Source organism: Oryctolagus cuniculus, chromosome 20, assembly GCF_051225735.1.
Source record: "Oryctolagus cuniculus isolate XC-2025 breed Fujian yellow rabbit chromosome 20, ASM5122573v1, whole genome shotgun sequence".
NCBI lineage: Eukaryota > Metazoa > Chordata > Mammalia > Lagomorpha > Leporidae > Oryctolagus > Oryctolagus cuniculus.
The window spans coordinates 42564056-42583979 of NC_142886.1; the positions used below are offsets into that span (position 1 = coordinate 42564056).

General features: G+C 61.8%; 1 protein-coding gene across 3 annotated transcripts in view; it reads right to left on the reverse strand.

Moving 5' to 3' along the window:
- ITPK1 (inositol-tetrakisphosphate 1-kinase) overlaps nt 1-19924 on the reverse strand; it is a 142350-nt gene that overhangs the window by 33862 nt on the left and 88564 nt on the right. For all 3 annotated transcript variants that reach the window (XM_002719591.6, XM_017349458.4, XM_070065554.2), the window contains one exon: nt 19685-19810. In XM_002719591.6, coding sequence (XP_002719637.1) covers nt 19685-19810 — 126 coding nt within the window. The remainder of the gene's footprint in view (nt 1-19684; nt 19811-19924) is intronic.

The window sequence follows — 19924 nt, forward strand, 5'->3', positions numbered from 1 at the left end:
CTGGATGTTTAAAAATCCCCCCGCCCTAAGTGGTGAGGCCCCTGCCCCGTCACCGCCCGGAGCCGCCCACTCCCACTCCCACTCCCCCTCCTCTCACTGCGCACCGTCTACACTGCACTAGGTGCAAACAGCAGCTGCTTCCACGCTCCTTCCTCCCCCGCGGACACTGGCCCTCCACAGGGGAGCTCAGCCCGGCAGCCCTGGAGCAGGCGTGGTCCCCATCTGCACCCTCCCGGCAGGGGACGGCCCCGAGGCGCCCCTTAGGAAGGCATTCTCCAGAGCGGCCTCAGGCCGGGCCGCCGTCCCAGCTCTCGCTGCAGGCCCTGTCCCCAGCGGGGCTCCGCGTGGGCCACTGTCCCCTTGGCACCAGTCCTTGAGCACAGCTGGTTCTGTTAAACCAGGCCTGGACTGCACACAAGGTGTCGGGCCTGGGACCCTCCCCCGCCAAGACTGACTCGGGCAGATGACAGCATCGCATCACGACAAAGGTCACCCATTGCCCGCAAGACAAATAAATCCCCAACAGGCTCCAGATCCGTGGAGGAGACATCCTCTGCCCCCACCCTCACCCCCAGATGCGCAGTCCTGGCCGGTGGACCCCAGCTCCAGGCTATGAGCTGGGAACACACAGCTCCTCCCGATGCCCCCTGCTCCCCCAACCTGCAGGGAGCTGGGGCGAGGACGTGGCCAGCCAGCCCAGGCTGGGGTGTCGCCACCTCTTGGTCACCCCCCACCGGGGCCACTTGGCTTCTTGAGGTCTCGGCTTCCTCATCTGTGACTTGAGGAGTAACCGCAGGTCATCTGCGAGGTTGCTGTAACCACGGCCCCGAGTTCTGGAGTTGTGGACTGGAGACGAGAGGACCACTGCTGGCTGGCAGAGACCCGAGGGCGATGTCCTGGGACAGGAGGGCCAGCCGCCCGCTAAGGGCATCACAGACACGGGCAGGGCCACACATGGGGCGCAGCAGACTCCTGCTTTGACGGACAGCCCTGGTGTCTCCAGCAACAGAGGCCGGGTAAAGCAGCGAGTTGCCCCTTCCTGCCGGTTAGACGGCCCCCATCTCGAGAGGAAGACGCCCACAGCTGCAGAATAACCCAATGCTGCGGCCAGTTCCCACAGTGCACTGGGACACGGCTTTTCATAAGAGAACACAGAGCCACAGGACGGGAATGCGAACCCCAAGAGGGGCTTCTGAGCCGGGATGGGTGTGGCGGTACTCACAGAACTATCCCCGAGCACCGCCTCCTTGGAGACCTCCAGGGATGCACAGGAGACCCTCCTCCAAGCCTGTCACCTGACCTTGCTATGGAAAGCATGCAAGTCCCTCAGAATTACCCAGAATCTTGGGGGGGGGATGATGGGAGGGGGAAGGGGAGGAGGAGGGGAAGGGCCCGCCCACTTCACTACCCCTGGGAGGAGGAGAGGCCCAGCTGCTTCCACAGTGAGTGGTGAACACATGGACCCTGCTGCTGGATGCCACAGATACGCGAAGGGACCCTGGAGGGGACGAGGCACAGGAGGTACATCCCCGGGCCACCGATCAGCCAGGCGCATGTCTAGAAGACAAGCTCCCGAGGCCCTTCCAGACACCCCAATGCCCATGGGATGGCACCAGCGGGGACCCAGGCTTCCGCGGGGCTGCGGCACACAGGTTTCCGCCCTGAGAATCCGAGTCAGATGAACCTCAGCGGTGCCGGGTCCTTCCCTGTCTCAACGTGCGGGAAACGCGTGGGGAGGGAGACCCTGGCATCTGCCCTCATCTAACGGAGAAGCCACCGGAAGCCCAAGTGCAGATCCTGCCTCTGCCATGGGCCACGTCCGGGAATAGGAAGCTGCGTGATTCCGGGGTGGTGCGAGTTGGGGGGGGACGAAGTGCGTTCTGAATAAAACCTGCTGTGGGGAGCTGTAGCCCACAGGAGAGCGTGTGGAAGGAGTCTGGGGAAACAGAAGCAGGGTTCTCTCATTCATCCTGCAACACCCGGGCTCTCGGGACCAGACCCGGCCCAGGTCTCTGGCCCCGTCCAGCAGAGCAAAGGGCACACCTGCTCTGCCCTGTGCACGGGGAGCGGGCAGGCTCGGCCTCTGCCGACCTCCTGCTGATGCCGGCAGTGCGACTCGATCCCTCCCCCTGTGGCAGCCCAGCCCCAGGCGGCGGCCCTCCGGGGACAGCTCAGGTCTTTTTTAAACATTGCCTATACGATTTATTTATCTGAAAGGGAGACACAGTGACAGAAAATAAGGCGGGTGGGGGGGGGGAGGGAGAGCAAGAGAGAGAGGCCTTCTGTCCACTGGTTCACTCCCCGGATGACAACAACGGCCAGGCCTGGGATGGCTGAGGCCAGAGCCAGGAACCCTATCTGGGTCTCCCTCCTGGGTGACAGGGGCCCACGTACTCAGAGCTACTTCTGCCGCCTTCTCAGGTGTGCTAGCAGGAAGCTGGATCAGAAGTGGAGCAGCTGGGACTCGAACCGATGTTCCGATATGGAATACAGGCATCACAAGGGGTGGCTTAACCCGCTGTGCCGTAACACTTGCCCCATGGCTCAGGTCCTGCCGGGCAGGTGCACTGGCTGGGGGGAAGAGGAGGCCCTCAGCCCACCCCTGTGCCACCCCTGCATTCTCAGAGGGAGGGGGTCTCCCGCCATGCCCCAGAACACAGCAAGTGCCTTTCCAGAGAGCTGTGATTCCTGGATTTAGAGACGCATGCTACCACGAGCGAGATGAGGCAGGAGTCTCGGGTCTGACTGAAGCTGGCGGAGAAGCGGTGAGATGCGGACGAAATGGGAGTGGCCACAGCGTCTCTGTAGTTCCCACGGGAAGGGGGAGGAGGAGGGGCCCGTCTTCCCCCTCTGCTATCCTGCACCCCCAGGAATGCCAGAAGTGCCAGAAACCAGCAGTTTTCCAAGAGGCAACGTGAGGTGGTAGTCAGACAAGAAACACCGTGCGAGTTTACTGATGGTCCACAAACCCAGGCAGCCACGAATACCAAGTTCAAAATAAAGTGCAGGTGTCCGGTGCGGCAGTTTCGACGCCCCCTGGGACACGGCCACGGCCCACGCTGTGGGACTGGGTCTGAGTCCTGGCTCTGCTTCTGGTCCAGCTTCCTGCGAACGTGCACTCTGGGAGGCAGCAGGTGACGGCTCGAGTAGCTGGGTCCCTGCCACCCACGTGGGAGACCCGGATGGGGTTTCCAGCTCCTGCTGTCGCAGGCACCTGGGGAGTGAACCCGAGCATGGCAGGTCTCCTCCGTCTCTCTGCCTCTGTCTTTCCAACAAAAATTAAAGTTGAAAATGAAAGCAGCTGCTGTCCACCTGTTTCAAGCGTCTTTTCTTTTAGTATAAAAATCCTACAAGGGAGGAACTAAAGCTAGAAAACTCTTAGCAGAAAACACTGGCAAAAAAAAAAAAAAATCTTTGCAACCCTGGATTAAACCATGGCTTGGGGGGGAAAAAAAAGAGATAAAGTGGATCTCATCAAAATCAGGAAACTGGATCCGAGGGTGCCGGCTGCCCTGGGTTCTGGGGCAGGAGCTGAGCAGCTGAGGGGGGTGGATGCTCCAGGGGGGCTGCCAGGTGGGGTCTCCCCCCTGCTTCTCTCGGGACCCCGAGACCCTGAGGCTCTGCTCTGTACCCAGGGCGCTTTCTGTTCCAGTTCCTCATCAGACTCCTGACCCAGCAGACACCAGTCGGCCCCCAGGGCTGTGTGAGCTGTGTCCGAGCTGCCCCTCCTCAACCGAAGTGGAAAGTTCCAGTCAGCGAACTGGGGCCTGCAGTCCCCTCCTCTGTGGCCCGAAGGCCATGCTGGGAGGCCCAGCCCCTGGGTGACGTCCTCCCTGCCTCCCAGGGTCCTCATCTGTGAAGTGGGATGACAGCACTGCCCACCTCGGGCAGCCGAGACAGGAAAACACGCTCTGTTGAGACATAGTCCGCATTCCAGGCTTCTGACTCGGAGTTTGCAAGTCACGGGCTCCCAACCCATCTCCAGGGCCGTGCGAGGATCCGCCCGCTGTGAGAGCATTTCCGTCACCTCGGGAAACAGCCCTGGCCTTCCACCGTCAGCCCCGACCCCCTTCCTCCCAGCCCCTGGAAGCCACTTTCCACGTGCGCACCACTTGCCCACTCGGGACATTTCCCGTAATGTCATCCAGCTTCCCTCACACGCCCCCTGCTCCCGAGACGCACGGGTGCCTGGCAGGAGTCCTGCTCTGCTGCTGTTTCAACCCAGTCCCCCAGTCCCTCCCAGGGGACAGACGGGCCACACCGCGTGCAGGCATCTGCTTCGCCCCCACTTTTCGGCTGTCACCAGCAGCGCCGCAGTGAACACGCGTGTGTCCGTTTTTGTGTGGATTCGTGCCTCCTTCAGCTTGGGTATTTAGTGGTGAGGATGCAAAAGGCCCCAAAACTTCTCAGCTCCTCCGGCCTGGCTGTCTTCACTAGGAATGGTGACAGCCCCCACGGCACAGGCAGCCACACTCGGCCTTGTGCTGGCCCCCAGAGTAACTGTGATCTGCAGAGCCAGCAGAGCAGCTGGGACTTGAACCGGCGTCCGTATGGGATGCCGGCACTGCAGGCGGCGGCTTTACCCACTATGCCACAGCGCCGGCCCCAGAAGTGCTTTTAATCTCCAAAAGCCAAAGGACCATTTGGAATGTATGCGCTGCAGTCAGTGGGAGGAGCAGGGAAGTCGGGAGGGGGCTGAGCTGCCCAGCCCCGCTGAGGGCCACCAGCCAGGCTGCCCTGGGAGGTACCTGCGTGGCTGCTGCTGCAAGTTCGGCCTTCTGGAATGACACCTCAGCAGACACTCACGGGGCGACTGGGCACAGACCCGGGAGGAAGCACAAGTGTGCAGGCTGAGTGTGTGGCCGGGGGCCCGGCCAGGTGTGCCGCGCAGTAACACAGGGCCGGCCGGCCGGGGACCCAGGGCGGAGGACGGCGTTGGAGGCGAGTCTCTGAAACATGCGGCCAGCAAGGAGGCCACTGGTGGGAGCACTACGTGGGCCAGAGGAAGCTGGGGCCCTGCCTCCTCCCGTCCTCCCAGAGCTGGTGTCCCTGTCCCCCATCCGAGGAAGAGGAGCTGCACACGGGGCGTGGGAAGGGGTCTGATGCGTCCTTGCTGCACACGGCACAGGCGCCACGGGCCACGGGGATGTGGCTTCCGAACCCCCATCTGCACTCAGGACCACGAGGCGGCCCGGGTTCCCCTCACTCCCGGCCCTTGCATCTCTGTAATTCCCGTGACGATGAGGGAGGGGAGGACCCGAGCGAGACAAGATGTCACTGTTGTGACCGCGTTACTAGACCCCAGCCTCCTGCTCTCCCGTGGCTGGCTCCGAGGATGCAAGTTTATCCCGGCTGCAGAGGCCCACGTGGGGAGGAGCTGCAGGCCGCCCTGGATGCTCTGTCCTGCAGCTGCCAGGACACAGATTCTGCCCACAACCCCAGGGAGCAGATCCTTCCCCAGCTGAGTGTCGGACAACACAGCTCTGGCCAGGCTCCGGACTGCAGCCCAGGGCAGGTCTGAAGCAGAGGACCCGGCAGGCCCAGGCCAAGACGTCAGATGGACAGAAGCCACGGAATGACAGAGGTGGGCCGTCCTGAGTGGCCCTGTGTTGCGGTCACTTGTTACGCGGCAAAGGGAACTGTCACAGACGCCAGCTGCTGCTCCCGTGCAGGGGCTGCCGGCAGAAGGCTGGGGCCGTGGCAGCTGTGACAGACGCTGGGAACAGGAGGGAGGGAGGAGCGTGGCGCACAGTAGGGAGCACTGAGCGCTTCTGGGAGGCAGCACGGCTCTCTGCTCCGTCTGGTGCCGGGAATGCAGTGTGTCCAGGTTGTGACACTCATCAAGCTGCACACTTTCCCACGAGCACTGAGTGTGTTGTACTTCCACTAGCATGAGAGAGGCCCGGCCTGAGATGCAGGGCTGGGTCGGAGGCGGCTCTGCAGCGTGGACTGCCTGGACTTTGCCCTTTGGGAACCCCAGGCTTCCACGTGGAAGAGGACAAAGATGGCGCACGGGGCACAGCTCCCTCAAATCCCCCTTGGCCATGGTGGCCATCACACGGGGGCCACTCCCTTCTGTGCTAAGCTCAACGGGACTGTGGGATTCTGACCACCACGTGGCCCTGGAAACAGACGGGCTGTGGCACGCAGGCCACGCCCTCACAGGCCACGAGTCAGGCGTGTGTGTTTTGGGGAATGCGCAGCCACCCGTGGATTCCAGAGAAAGGTCCCCTCAATGAGAGAACAGAGGTGACTCCCTTATACCTGCCGGAAATGACTCGTGGGGGCTTTAAGGGAGAGGAGGCGACCTTGGGCTCACTCAGCACAATCACTCCTTCTGGTGCCACCGAGAGCACCGCCCAGGCCCAGATCTCCCCGCACACGGCCATGCAGCCTCGCCTTTCCACCAGTTCCTGCCACACCGAGACCCAGGAAGCCCCTGGTTCCTAGAGCCTGGGCGCCGTGGTGGGGGCTGTGCCGAGACTGCAGGATGCACATTACTGTGTCCCCCTGTGGGCCATGACAGGTACGTCTGTCCCCTCACACCACCACTACGAAGTCAGAAACCAGGGCTCTGGGCACCCCGGGGCCCAGCCGGGGTGGAGACCCAGGTCCTCTGGCTCCCAAGCGCTCGAGGCAAAGGAACAGGCCCGGCTAGGGGACAAGCACCTTAGTTCCAGCAAGGGCCAGCACCGCTCAGCTGCCTTCCTGGGGACAGGACGCCTTCCTCCTGGTCTGCCAGCCTGCGGTTCCCTAAGACCAGGCAGAGTCTGCCTGGAGCCAGCGCGAGGTAGCACCCAAGAGAGAACCACGCCTTGGGCGGGCCGTGTCCCTTCCAGGTGGAACCACAGGTGCTCAGGACCTGGCAGGACCCAGGGGTTCCTTGGAGCAGCCCCGTCTTTTCAGGAAGGAGAACGGAGCGGCAGCCAGGTCAGAGGCACGCAGCCAAGGGCAGAGGCAGGACTGCGGCTCCGTCGGCTTCCCCCAGCGCCCTCAGGCCCCCTCTGGCTCGCGGCTGTTGCCAGCACAAACGCAAGAGAGACACCTCTTAGCAGAGCACAGAAATGGCGCGGCTGGATGCCACGGTCCACAGAGACCCCCACGAGCAGGACCCACGCGGCACAGAGGGAAGAGCACGGGCAGGGCCCCTCTGCAGCGTCAGGGCCAGCACGGTGCAGTGGACAGCACACAGGACAGCCGCAGAGGACGAATGAGTGACAGTGGTGTCACAGGCAGGGTGTGGTTCTGCAGGAAGTGAGCCCCGACCCGCAGCAGGCGTGGGGACAAGGTGATGAGCCAGGCTGGGCAATGCCCTCCAGGGAAGGACAAGCGGGGAACGCTCCCATCAGACCACGAAGCCGTGGACGCAACCACTGTGAACGGACTCGACGCTGACCGAGGCCAGAGCGCGGTGCCCGCCCAGCGTGGCCTTCCAGCACTTTCCGTGCACCTGCCGCATCATTACAGCTCACAGAAAGCCAGGTGCCACAGACAGCCCCCAGGAAGCCACGGAGGCCCAGCTGTCTCGGGGCAGAGGACCTGCCAGGCAGCCGGGGCTGGGGCTGGAGAGCCGGGCAACTGAACCCTGGAGGTGGGCTCTCAAGACCCCAGACCCCAGGCACTTTCAGAGGGCCTCGCCACACAGGGTGCCCGCCATCCACAGCATCTACGGTGGAGCTGTGCAATGGGCAACCTGTGCAGCAGTCCCTGGCATCAGCCTTCCAGTCACCCGCAGGCCAAGTCTTTCAGCCTAACCCCCGACTCAAGGACTCTGAGACACTGCGCAAGCTGAGACAAAGGCAGAGTTAAGAAATGTGTTGGGGCCGGCACCGCAGCTCACTAGGCTAATCCTCCGCCTGCGGCGCTGGCACACCGGGTTCTAGTCCCGGTCGGGGCGCCGGATTCTGTCCCGGTTGCTCCTCTTCCAGGCCAGCTCTCTGCTGTGGCCCAGGAGTGCAGTGGAGGATGGCCCAGGTGCTTGGGCCCTGCACCCCATGGGAGACCAGGAGAGGCACCTGGCTCCTGGCTTCGGATTGGTGCAGCGTGCCGGCCGTAGCAGTCATTTAGGGGGTGAACCAACGGAAGGAAGACCTTTCTCACTGTCTCTCTCTCTCTCTCACTGTTTAACTCTGCCTGTCAAAAAGAAAGAAAGAAAGAAAGAAAGAAAGAAAGAAAGAAAGAAAGAAAGAAAGAAAGAAAGAAAGAAAGAAAGAAAGAAAGAAAGAAAGAAAGAAAGAGAGAAAGAGAGAAAGAGAGAAAGAGAGAAAGAGAGAAAGAGAGAAAGAGAGAAAGAGAGAAAGAGAGAGAGAGAGAAAGAGAGAGAGAGAAAGAAAGAGAGAAAGAGAGAGAGAAAGAGAGAGAGAGAAAGAGAGAGAGAAAGAGAGAGAAAGAGAGAAAGAGAGAAAGAAAGAGAGAGAGAAAGAGAGAAAGAGAGAAAGAAAGAAAGAGAGAAAGAGAGAAAGAGAGAGAAAAAGAAAGAAAGAAAGAGAGAGAGAAAGAAAGAGAGAAAGAGAGAAAGAAAGAAAAAGAAAGAGAAAGAGAAAGAAAGAAAAAGAAAGAGAAAGAGAAAGAAAGAAAGAGAAAGAAAGAAAGAAAGAAAAAAAAAGAAAGAAAGAAAGAAAAAGGAAGAAATAAAGAAATGTGTTGGGGGCCAGTGCTACAGTGTAGTTGGGTAAAGAAGCTACGTGCAGTGCTGGCATCCCATATGGGCACCGGTTCAAGTCCTGGCTGCTCCACTTCCGATCCAGCTCTCTGCTATGGCCTGGGAAAGCAGTAGATGGACCAAGTCCTTGGGCCCCTGCACTTGTGTGGGAGACCTGGAGGAAGCTCCTGGCTCCTGGCTTTGGATCAGTGCAGCTCCCGCCACTGTGGCCAAATGGGGAGTGAACCAGCGGATGGATGACCTCTCTCTCTTTCTCTCTCTGTGTAACACTGACTTTCAAATAAATAAATCTTACAAAGAAAGAAAGAAAGAAAGAAAGAAAGAAAGAAAGAAAGAAAGAAAGAAAGAAAGAAAGGAAAAAAGAAAGAAAGGAAAAAAGAAAGAAAGAAAGAAATGTGTGTTGAAGTCCTAGAACTGCCATTTGCTCCCTGTGTGTTTTTGTAAGGCACTCGTATCTCCGTTCTCCCATCTGTAAACCCAGGCTTGGAAGCCTCGAGTCTGGTATCCTTTCTGACTCTGAAGTTCCGGGTTTGTTGATTCTCTGCTGTGATGAACAAACCAGAAAGTGCTCGAAGGCCTCAACCGGGCAAGCTGCAGTCCTGGGCTGAGTCGCTTAGACACCTGCGCCCCTCGGAGCACACCTGTGGCTGCGGCTCTCCATCAGCTGCTGGCCTGGGACACATGTGTCCACCATGGGCAAGAGCAGAGGGCAAGCAGGGTGGACACCTCTGACTCACTCACGGGCCACAGCTCCGTGGCAGGGCAGACACCTGACTCATGGGCCATAGCTCTGTGGCAGGGCGGACACCTGACTCGTGGGCCACAGCTCCGTGGCAGGGCGGACACCTGACTCGTGGGCCACAGCTCCGTGGCAGGGCGGACACCTGACTCGTGGGCCACAGCTCCGTGGCAGGGCGGACACCTGACTCGTGGGCCACAGCTCCGTGGCAGGGCGGACACCTGACTCGTGGGCCACAGCTCCGTGGCAGGGCGGACACCTGACTCGTGGGCCACAGCTCCGTGGCAGGGCGGACACCTGATTCGTGGGCCACAGCTCCGTGGCAGGGCGGACACCTGACTCGTGGGCCACAGCTCCGTGGCAGGCACGCACACCTGGCCGTCAGCCCACAGAAGCCCGAGCCCCAGGGCTGCCCTCTACCACTTCTGGATTCAGCCGGCAAGCTGAGGGCATCTCCTCACTCTCGACTCTGTCTTGACTTCTCTGAAAGCGCTGAACTTCCTGTGAGCAGACGCTCTGGTCGGACAGACCCTCATCTGCATGCCAGACGGGTCTCTCGTGTCTGGGCGTGCAGCCCCAGCCTCCTCCGAAGTGTGTGCTCTATCCACACACGTTCTATGCACCTCCCAGGGGGCTCTTACGTAGGAGCTGCGCTGAGCGCTGGGGAGAGGCGTGGGGCGACATGACGACAGACGGCCTGCTGACATAGCATCGGGCGTGGGGAGCGCATCTTGCCACTCCAGGGGTGAGGGGGGGAAAGGTTCGAGGCCACGGACGCCGAACCACAGAGGGTCACAGGCCCGGGCTGGGAGGAGAAAGGGCACTGAACAAAGGCCTGGGGAGAGAGAGCCCAGCGCAGCGGAGGGCCTGCCAGGAGCCTGCGCGGCTGGGGCAGCCACAGATCGCAAAGGGGAAAGTTAAGGCTGAGGGCAGGAGAGACAGCTGGAGACAGACCAGCCAAGGAGTTGGACTTGATCCTAAAACAACAGGGTCCTGAGCCGGAGGGAGATGAGGACAGCCTTGAGTTATGGAGTGACCAGTCCAGCAGCCTAAAAGGCCCCGGGACTGAGCCTGGAAGGGACGTGGCCTGGCAGCAGGGCAGGCACACGCTGGCAGGAGGGGCATGCGTGCTGGACTTCACCAGCAGGACGGGTGGACTGGCTACCTTGACCCTGTGCACAGCCCTGCCTCCGGGCTTTGGCAGAGCTGGAAAAAAAGAAAAGGAAAAACGCACTTGGCCCCGCGCCCAACTGTCCCTCGGATGTGTCACTCGATCCCAGGAGGTCAGACCCTGGCTGCACGGGGAGTGCAGGAGAGAAAAGTGAGTGTGAGCATGTGCGGGCCAAACAAGAACAAGGCAGCCCGGGTTCAAGGCCCGGGCGAGCCCAGTGAGGCCAGACAGGCATTGTCCTTCCTCGGGCCTTGAGCGTCCAGAAGCAAAACCAAGAGAGGAGAGGAGACTGCTGGGCTCCGGGCAGCCTCATCACCCCAGGCCAAAATAAACAGGCTTAAATGCCTCCAGACGGGGCAGAAAATGGACCAGCACTTGGCTGGCAGGGGGGTAACTGGTTCAGCTTCCGTGGAGAGAACACGGCAGCCGCCAGGATTAAGGACACACACAGCATTTCCGTGCCTGGGTCATTCATTCTACAGAACTGCGCGCGTGGGCACACCGAGGTGCACGTCCTGGCGTGTGCACTGCAGCGGGTTCCTAACACGTGACAGGAAAGCCCGAAATCCCATCGGTGGGGGAACTGGCTGCAGGCGGTCAGGCCATTTAACGTGCTGTCACCAAACAGAACAAGGCTCGCAGACTGGGGAGGATCTCAGGATGGTGGGGCTGCAGGGGGTCTCAGCGGCGACCCTGGCCCATGATCACGGCCAAAAGCTGAGTGAAGTGAGGACAGGGAAGGGGCTGCCTGGCCCGAGGTCACACTGAGCTGGCCCCGCACCCACCCCTCCCCCCACTCCTGCATCAGCCTCTCGTTCCTCAGCCCCTGTCTTCCCACCCGTCTCATGCACCTGCGCACCTGAGCCTGTGGAGCCGCCCGGCCTCTGTGGACACCCTGGGCAGCTGCCCCTGATGGGGCCAAAGGCTCTGCCGGCCCCACCCTTACTCTCAGCCTGTGTCTGACGCTCAGTTCCCAGGTCCAGCTGAGCCCTCCTGGCGGCTGGCTGACTACCCTGCATTTTTCACGCCGTGCTTTGCAAGTGTAAGGCGGGGCTGGCACTCAGGGCTCACACCCCAGTGTCACGGGGAGAGCAGTGTCCAGCATCGGCACACAGTTTGCAGGGAGCGGCTGGACTCTGGGATGACCGGGGCCACGCAGGCCTGGGCAGCCCTGCACTGCTCGCTCTGCACACAGAGACCCCTGCAGGCTCTGGCTGCACTCAGAGGCACAGCTAGGGGCACACGCGGTGCTGGGACCACCGGCCACGGCTGCATCCCTCAGCCCTCTTCCAAGCAAGTGGCCCAGGCATGCTCGGGTGGGACCTGTCCCCCTGTCATCCCTGCTGGAAATCCTTGCCATGGGCAGGGCCTCTTCCTCTTTGGAGAGCTTGGGAGCTGGAACAGGGCACTCTGGCCATGGGTCAACTTGGAGTCATCAGAGGTGGCCCTGCATGATGTCAGAGGCCACAGGGCAAGGCTCCGTCTGTCTCCTGCCGGCCCTGTAAACGGGTTGCTCCAGCTGCCCTGGGCCCCACAGGCCCTATTCTGCCAGAGGGTCTGGGCAGAGGCTGCTCCTTCCGCCTGCGACCTGACTGCTCTGCTTACGAGGACAGGCTGTGTCCTGCCCTTGCAGGCCTCGGGCAGCTCCGCAGTGAGGAGCTGTGTGGACAGCCTCCTCTGATTCACTTCTCTGCACTGCCCACAGCTGGGCTCTGCCACTTTCTCCTCTATTACTTGGGTTGTGTTTGCACCACCCCAACTCCCCAACACCCACACACGCGTGCACACGCACACGGCGCATATACGCACTCACATCCACACGCTCACATGCACACACACACACACACACACACTAGCATCCACCTGATCTTAGTTATGCTGTATCTGAGACGTCACTCTGCTTTCTGGCACACGGTCAGTACTCGATTCAGACTTCCCGGATGAATGATTGAAAGAACAGAGTGGTTATCTGTTGACTGATCTCACGGATCGATACAGAGACCAGATGGGGGACTAGACGGCGCGGCAGGCCTGAGGCGGAGCAGGGAGGGGCACGGGGGATATCCTTGTGCTTCACCCGCAGAGGAACAAGGTCAGCAGAGGCCCCACGGGCGGTTTACCTGGCCAGCCCTCCTCTTGACTCACCACATGAGGTCAGAGGAAACCACACCGGCCTTTATCAGGGGCTCGCAGCCCGCGGGCAGCCCAGAGACCAGGCAGGAAGCCACGCCCCCGAGACAATCCAGGAGTTCGGAAACAGGCGTCCCTTCTGCTGCAGGTATGAATGGGGACCGGCAGCACAGGACGGAGATCCCAGTCACCAAACACAGGGCTGCTCAACCCGATGGGACCTCGGCACGCACCCCCGACGCAGGCACAGCTCTCCCGACCCATCCACGTGCCCCAGGCGGTGCGGGTCAGCCAGGGTGACTGTCCCCCGGGGAACATCTGCAGGGGCTGTGTTGTCCTAACTAGGAGAGGGCAGGGGGTGCCAGCCAGGGAGGCCCCTGGACGGCCCCTAACCACGTGGAGTTATCCAGTCCCAGGCACCGGCAGTGTCAAGAACCCGACAATGTGCGTACGCGTTCTTCCCACAACTTTGAGAAACGTATTAATAAACACCAGTGTTTCTGAAACTCAACATGCCCCAACCCTGAAGTGCAAGACAGTGCACACACGTGCACACACAGACACACACACACACGCACAGGGCGTGCTGGCTCGGGGCTCAGGCTTGGCCACTGTGCTCCAGGGTCGCAGGTCTGCTGACAGCACTGCAGGACGCCGCCCTCCCCACAGCAGAAAGGGTGACTCCCAGCTCCGCCCTCCTGGCCCAGCCAGAGCACACAATGGGCACACTGTGTGGCCATCTCCTCCACAGGAGGAGTGGCCTCGTGACCCCGGGCAGCGGTCATCACGAGGCTGACCTCACAGCCACCCCTGGGCCAGGGTCTATTCCTCTGGGACAGGGACCACCAACCACGGCCAGCTCTGGCTCCAGCAGTCAGCAGTGCCTGGCCTGGGCTGTGGCAGAGGCGGTCCGGACGGCGGCCTCTTCCCCCAGACAACCCTGACCCTCATGCCTCCCACAGGTCCCCGGGCCACCGGCCAAAGTGCTTCTGGGGCCCACTTGCAAAGAGGGTGAGGGGCAAACCCAGCCCTGCCCCTCCCTAACACATCCTAGCAGGCAAGCGACAACTCGGCTTCCGGGGGCCTCCGTTTCTATGCCTGAACATGGAGACGTAATTCCACTAACCTAGGGACTACGAAGACCAAACAGGTAAGAGGTAAGAGGCCAGGGCAGAAGAGGCCACGTGGCACATGCTTAGCAAATGGTGGCCTGTCCCGTGGCTCCATGCTGACACACAAGTCCCTGGCTCTTCCTCTGGCTCCCTGAGATGTTATAGTATTCTTTGCCTTCTGATAGGCTTAACGTTCTCTTCCTAATCAGATCCAAAGAACAGCAAAAACCTTTGCCTCTTCTAGTTCCTCTCCATCTCAGTAAGCGCCTGAGGCTCTCAGGGTTTGAGCGAGAGCATGCCCGAGCCCTAAGGGCTGTGAGCCCGGAGGTGGTGGCCTACCGCTCAGGGCAGCCACTCCTGGGGCTGGACATGGCTGCTCCCCGTGCCTCTGGCTCACGTGCCGTCTGGGAGGGTGGCAGAGGCCCAGGTGGGTCAGCTGGTGAGGGGTGGGGCTGGGCTGGGGGCCGAGCGCCTCTGACCCCCACTGGCTCTGCCTCAGAGCACCTGCTGTCCGGGGACGTTTCACAACCACTGCCTCATTGACTCCACGTCAAATCAGCGGGGGCCGCAGGTCAGCAGACGGAGCGGTGCTGCCACCGCAGTGGGGGGTTGGGCGTGGGGGTGATGATGCAGCAAGCCCCCTGGCTGATCCTCACTGAGATCCTGGCCGTGTTCCGGGGGCTGCCTGGCGACCACGCCCAGGCGCTAACAGTGAAGTGGCCACAGCCTTCCCTCCACGCCAGCACGCATGCGAGGGCACCACACGTGTTAGTTCAAATGCTCCAAACAGCCCTATCAAGTGGCTTTTGAAATAAAGGTCTAATTATTTTAAGGAAGGAAAGCAACCTGCAGTATTCGGTTTCCTTCCCGCAGGGAGCTGGATACTGCTCCCTACCTGCCCTGTGACCTCCTGCCCTCTTAACTCTCCTCACTGCTATCCCTGGGCCTAGGGGCTGCTCCCCCAGCCCCTCTGTGGCCACAAGGCAGGAGCTGGAAAGCAGCCGTGCTGTGAGACAGGAACTCCTGCCACCGCAGTGAGGCCTGGCCTGGCCCAGTGAGGGACAGCCGTGACCGCCAGGCCCTCCCGCGGCCCCAGGGCTGAGCCGAGCCAGGCCGAGCCAAGTCTGCAGCTACACTGCTGGGACGAGCGGGGTGCGCCCTCCCCACCTGTGCCCGGCTGCCACTTCCTGTCCCTGGCCAGGGGCTGCAGGTTAACTGCATGCTACTTCCTTTCAGGCCAACCTCGGACAAAGAACCTGCGTGGCCAAGCGTGCGTTCTCGCCTGCACCCTTGAGGGCGAGCAAGGAGCAGCCGTCCTGGACACAAGGGGTGAGCAGCCTTCATCCTGTGGCGGCTGCGTGAGGCTGAACTGCAGCCAGGGTGGGAGTGGGAAGGAGACCTGGGGCTGAGGATTGGGGCGCGGCTGAGCCCCCACGGTCACTGGTTCCCCCTTCCTCTCGGAAACACCCAAGCTCTGATGACTGAGTGGTGTCGTCACCTGCTCTGGGTGCACCTGCTCTGGCCATTCCCTCCCCTGAACAAGGCCTCCCTTATGCCTTATCTACACTTATCGATGCCAGCCCCTCCCCCAGCCCCCTGCAGGACAAAGTTCAAGCCCTACAGCCTGGCCCACTGGTCTCCTCTCCAACCCTCCCAAGGCTTGAGTCATCCCCTATGCACCTCCCAGGAGGGCTGGGGCAGGAGAGGCAGGGACGATTCCCTAGGGAAGGGGCCCCTGGGCCAAAGGACAGCTTGTGCAAAGGCACTGAGGTGGGCAAGAGTCGGCCTGTGGCAGGCAGGGCCAGTGTGGCCAGGAAGGGACACAGTGAGGCTGGGTCAGTGGCTGCAGTGAGAGCGTGGCACCGTCCTGGCCAGGGCACACTGCACAGATCGGATCTGTGTTTTCCCGACTCACCACTCTCGGGGCCGAGAGGGTAGCTCCTGCGTTGCCGTGGGCCTCGCCCACCACCGGGGAGCTCAGCACCAGGGAGTCGCCATGGAGGAGGCTGCCCCTGTGGACAGCGCTCAGGCTGACCAACACCCGGGGAACATGGAGGGATGATTAACGTCCTCACAGCTGAACGAGACAGGAGGGAGAAGAATCGGTCGGGGGCAGTGAGGTCCACGTGCTTTGTGGGCCACAGCCACTGTCCCCCGCCAGGAGATACGAGGACAGAAAGAGAGCTGCACCCACCCACGCCTGCAGCCACGCCCGACCCAGGTGGCCTGGGTGCCCCGACGAGAAGGTTCCTGTGCCATCCCCGTCCCCCAAGGAAGCATGAGGCCTGCAGGCCCTCAGCACAGGGCACAGACCCTCCCACTGCCCCACTCCCCCACGGGCAGGGCCCTGAGGGACCTTTGCCCAAGTCTATTTGCTGATAACCAAATCTCGGGCAGAGCCACCATGGCACCAGGCTGCTGGCCCCACGTGATCCTCGGAGCAGAAAAACAACTGAATCATCCCAGCGAGGTCTCCACGCGGAGCCTCTGTGAGGCCAATCAAAAGAAAAAAGCCCAAGGGAGGGGCGGTTTTGATGATACCAGCTTACTGATGGACAGCAGCCCCAGGCCCACGCCCTGCAGCCTGCAGCCAGGGCCTCTCAGCTCCCCGGGGCACCAGGGGCTTCATGGGAGCAGCCCACAGCGGTGGGCTTCAGGGCGGTCAGGAGCAGCTGGGAACTCGTCTTCCCCAACCCGGGGGCCTGGAGACGGCCCTGCAGACGCAACCCCTCTGCGGCACCCACCTGACTACTCCCCTGCCCTCGTCCGTCGGCAGGCAGGTGCTCTGCACACCCAAGCAAGCTCCCCGCTGCCTCTCACTGGGGCATCCCTCTCCCCAAACACCACGGCCTCCTTGTCAACGTCTACAGAGTGAAAACTAAAACAAGATCTGAGAATGAGAGGCACGATCAAGGTCAGGCATCAGCCTCCTGGAGTCCGCGGCCTGGCCCTGAGCCTGCATCTCGCCCCTCGGGGGCGGCGGGCGGATGGCCTCAGTGCTGACAGCACCCTGCCTGGGGGACACGAGGAGCCCCTGCCCCGGCCTTCACCCCAGGGCCCTCACCCTGTGTCTTCTGGTTCTGCCAGCCCCCGCCTGCTCCTCTCTCCCTGGAGCCCCTGCAAAGCGCAGCCTGGCACCCTTTTCCTCAAAGGATTGTTCTTTGACAAAGAAGGAAACCTCGGGGCCCTTATCAGAGATCCGGCTTCTCGCTGCAGCACAGTGGAAACCTAGTCCAGAAATATCGGAGCCGGAGGTCATCGTGAGGTCACTGGCCCTGGCTGGGGGCCGGCTGGGTGTGTGCCCTGGCTGGGACAGACTCAGGGGCCGGGCCCTGACCCTCCCTGGGAAACATACCCAGTCTCAGGCACACACTGCGTGTCTGTAACAGGGGGTGGGGGCAGTAATGGTCGCCGTTCAGCCAGCACCTGCCGTGGCCTCTGTGTGTGTCTGTGGGAGGGGGGAGTGGGAGTGGGAGTGGCCCCTCCCAGGGCACTGGCCCCTCCAGGGCACTGGCCCTTTAGGAAGCTGCAGACCGAGCAGCAGTGGCTGGAACAGGAGTGGCTGTCAGCACTCGCTTGGCCAAGGGCATTTATACACAGGAATTCTGCCCAGCAGCCCACCCACTCCAAGTAGCAGGAACCACCAGCACTCTCGCGAGGCTGGGGGGCGGGGCCATGTGGCTGTGATTTGGGGGCTAGGATCCGCCTCCCAGGCAGCAGCGGGGCAAGGCCGGGGAGAGCAAGTTCCACCTACACAGCTCCAGTCCCACTCAGTCCCCCACCTGCTGGCCATGGTCACGACCCCACCCATCTGCACCTGCTTCCCCACCTGTACAAGGGGGATAATGAGTTCATATCTAACAGGTACTTTAGAACAGGACCTGGCACATTCGCTGCTCTGTAAATGCTATCTGCTGTATAACAGCAATTGTTGCTAGCACTATACATTACCCAGCCTCCCCAGACGCTGTGTGACAGGCTCCCTGCGGGGCCACCTCGCCTGGATCCAGCAGGAGGCGCACCATCCCCACCCCAAAGGTCTATGTGGCAGTCCGGGCTTGGCTGTGCACCCCAGGCAGGGTCACCTGGACACTGCGGGCAGTGAACAGGTCGCTGGGGGCCTCCAGAGGAAACAAGGAAACCGGGGCCATGCAGGGGGGAGGAAGCCCACCGCTCCACCTGGGACCAGTGGGGGCTACGCTTTGGGAGGTGGGAGTGGCAGGGGAATGGAAAAGCAGCAGGGAGCCAGCCCCCATGGGAAACATTTCACCTATGGGTTAAGACCCCGCGTCTCACATCAGAGGGCCTGGGTTCCAGTTCCAGTCCCAGCTTCCTGCTCATGCCCACTCGGGGAGGCAGAAGGTGATGGCTCAAGTAGTTGGCTCCCTGCCACCCACGTGGGAGACCCAGATGGAGTTGCCAGCTCCTGGCTGTAGCCTTGGCCCTGCCCCAGCTTCGGGAATCTGAGGAGTGAACCAGCGGATGCAGCTCCTCTCTCTGGCCCTCTCCCTGCCTGGCAGGTTCTGCTGGAGGGGCTGCAGGATTCAAGGCGGCACACAGGTGAGCACTTATCGGCTGGGCCCTGGCACGAGGCAGGGGCTCAAAGAGCAGTCAGTCCACGGGGCAGATGTTTCCTGCCTGTGTGTGCTCTGAGCCCAGCAGGAACTCGGGCAGGACGACACCAACCTCAGAGCACCAGCCCGTGGAACAGCACGTCTCACAAGTGCATCGAGTGGTTTACTCCTCCCAACACGATGGGAGGTTTTCCTATCACTACCACCCATCCTACAGACAGGAAAACCAAGGCTGCATGAGGAACGGAGGCGCCTGAGCCTGTCTGTCCTATGGCCTCCAGCCTACGGTGGGATCAGACCAGCCAGGGAGCAGCAGGGGCAGCCAGGAGCAGGTTGCAGCTGTAGCAGGGCGGTGCGGGCAGGAAGTGGGAACGTGCAACAGGGCCTCAGCCCAGGAAGCAGGCGGGAGCCATGGACAGCAGCGAGGGAGGCTGGGGCAGCTGACCCGACCTCGGGTAGGCGCAGTGGGGCAGCCCCGCGCGCTGAGGAGCCTGGCTGGCGCCCCTCCGTCCCGATACAGAGAACAGGATGCCAAATGCCCCAGCACCCCACCCAGAACGTGCGAGCTCCGGGCCACCAAGGACGCTGAGAATGTCCACTACGGGGGCTGGGTTTTGCCTCTAGGATAATTGCGCTTTCTGTGGCTCCCAAACTGTCTCCAGAGGAGTCTCCTTCTTGTCCACAAAAGAGAAAACACAGGGCAGGTCGGGGCAGCGACCTGAGCAGATCAGCAGATGACAGGATCACTGCGGGGCCAGGAGGCTGCTGGGGAAACGGTGGGGGGTGGGGTATGCAAGGGGCCTCACAGACATCTCAAGCTGTGCTCACCGGAACGAGCAGCGAGAAGGGTCCACCACTAAGGCAGGGCTCAGCGCCAAGCTCGGGGGTCTTGTTCTCTGGGGGTGAGATAAGGGCTCCGCCGAGGCTGGGACACGGTCTGAGCCCTCCAGGGCTTCAGGTGTTGGAAGCTTGGCCCTCGGCATGGCCACACTGGGGGTGGTGGGACCATTAAGGGGTGGGCACTGCCCTTGGAGGAACGAGTGCTGGGCTGGAGTGACCCCCTGGCTGCTCCCCAGCCCCGCGCGGGGCCTCTGCTGCTCACACAACACTCACTCCAGCCACGGCACCGCCCACTAGGCTGAACCGAGCAGATCCCAGCCTGCAAAACCGCAAGCTAAACAGACCTCTCGTCCGTCCGTCACCCAGCCTCAGTGTTCCACCCTGACGCGGGTCCTGTCGCGGTGCCCACCCGGAGCTCCCGCGCCCGCGGCCCAGCACAGCTCTGCCCCCACTCACCTGGAACCTGTGCACCAGCTCCAGGGACTGGCTGTCATTCTGGTCAGCTTCCAGGATGACATCGGTCAGCTTGTGGATGATGACGTCCAGGGGGCCCTGCTCCTCGATCGGCCGGCTGAGGTTCAGCTGTAAGGCGGGATCAGAGACAAAGGCAACAGCTTCAGTCCCTGGCGCCATGGCCCCCACGTGACGGCCACCCCGGGCGCGCTGCCGAGCCTCCCTACAGTGCTCCGAGAGGGG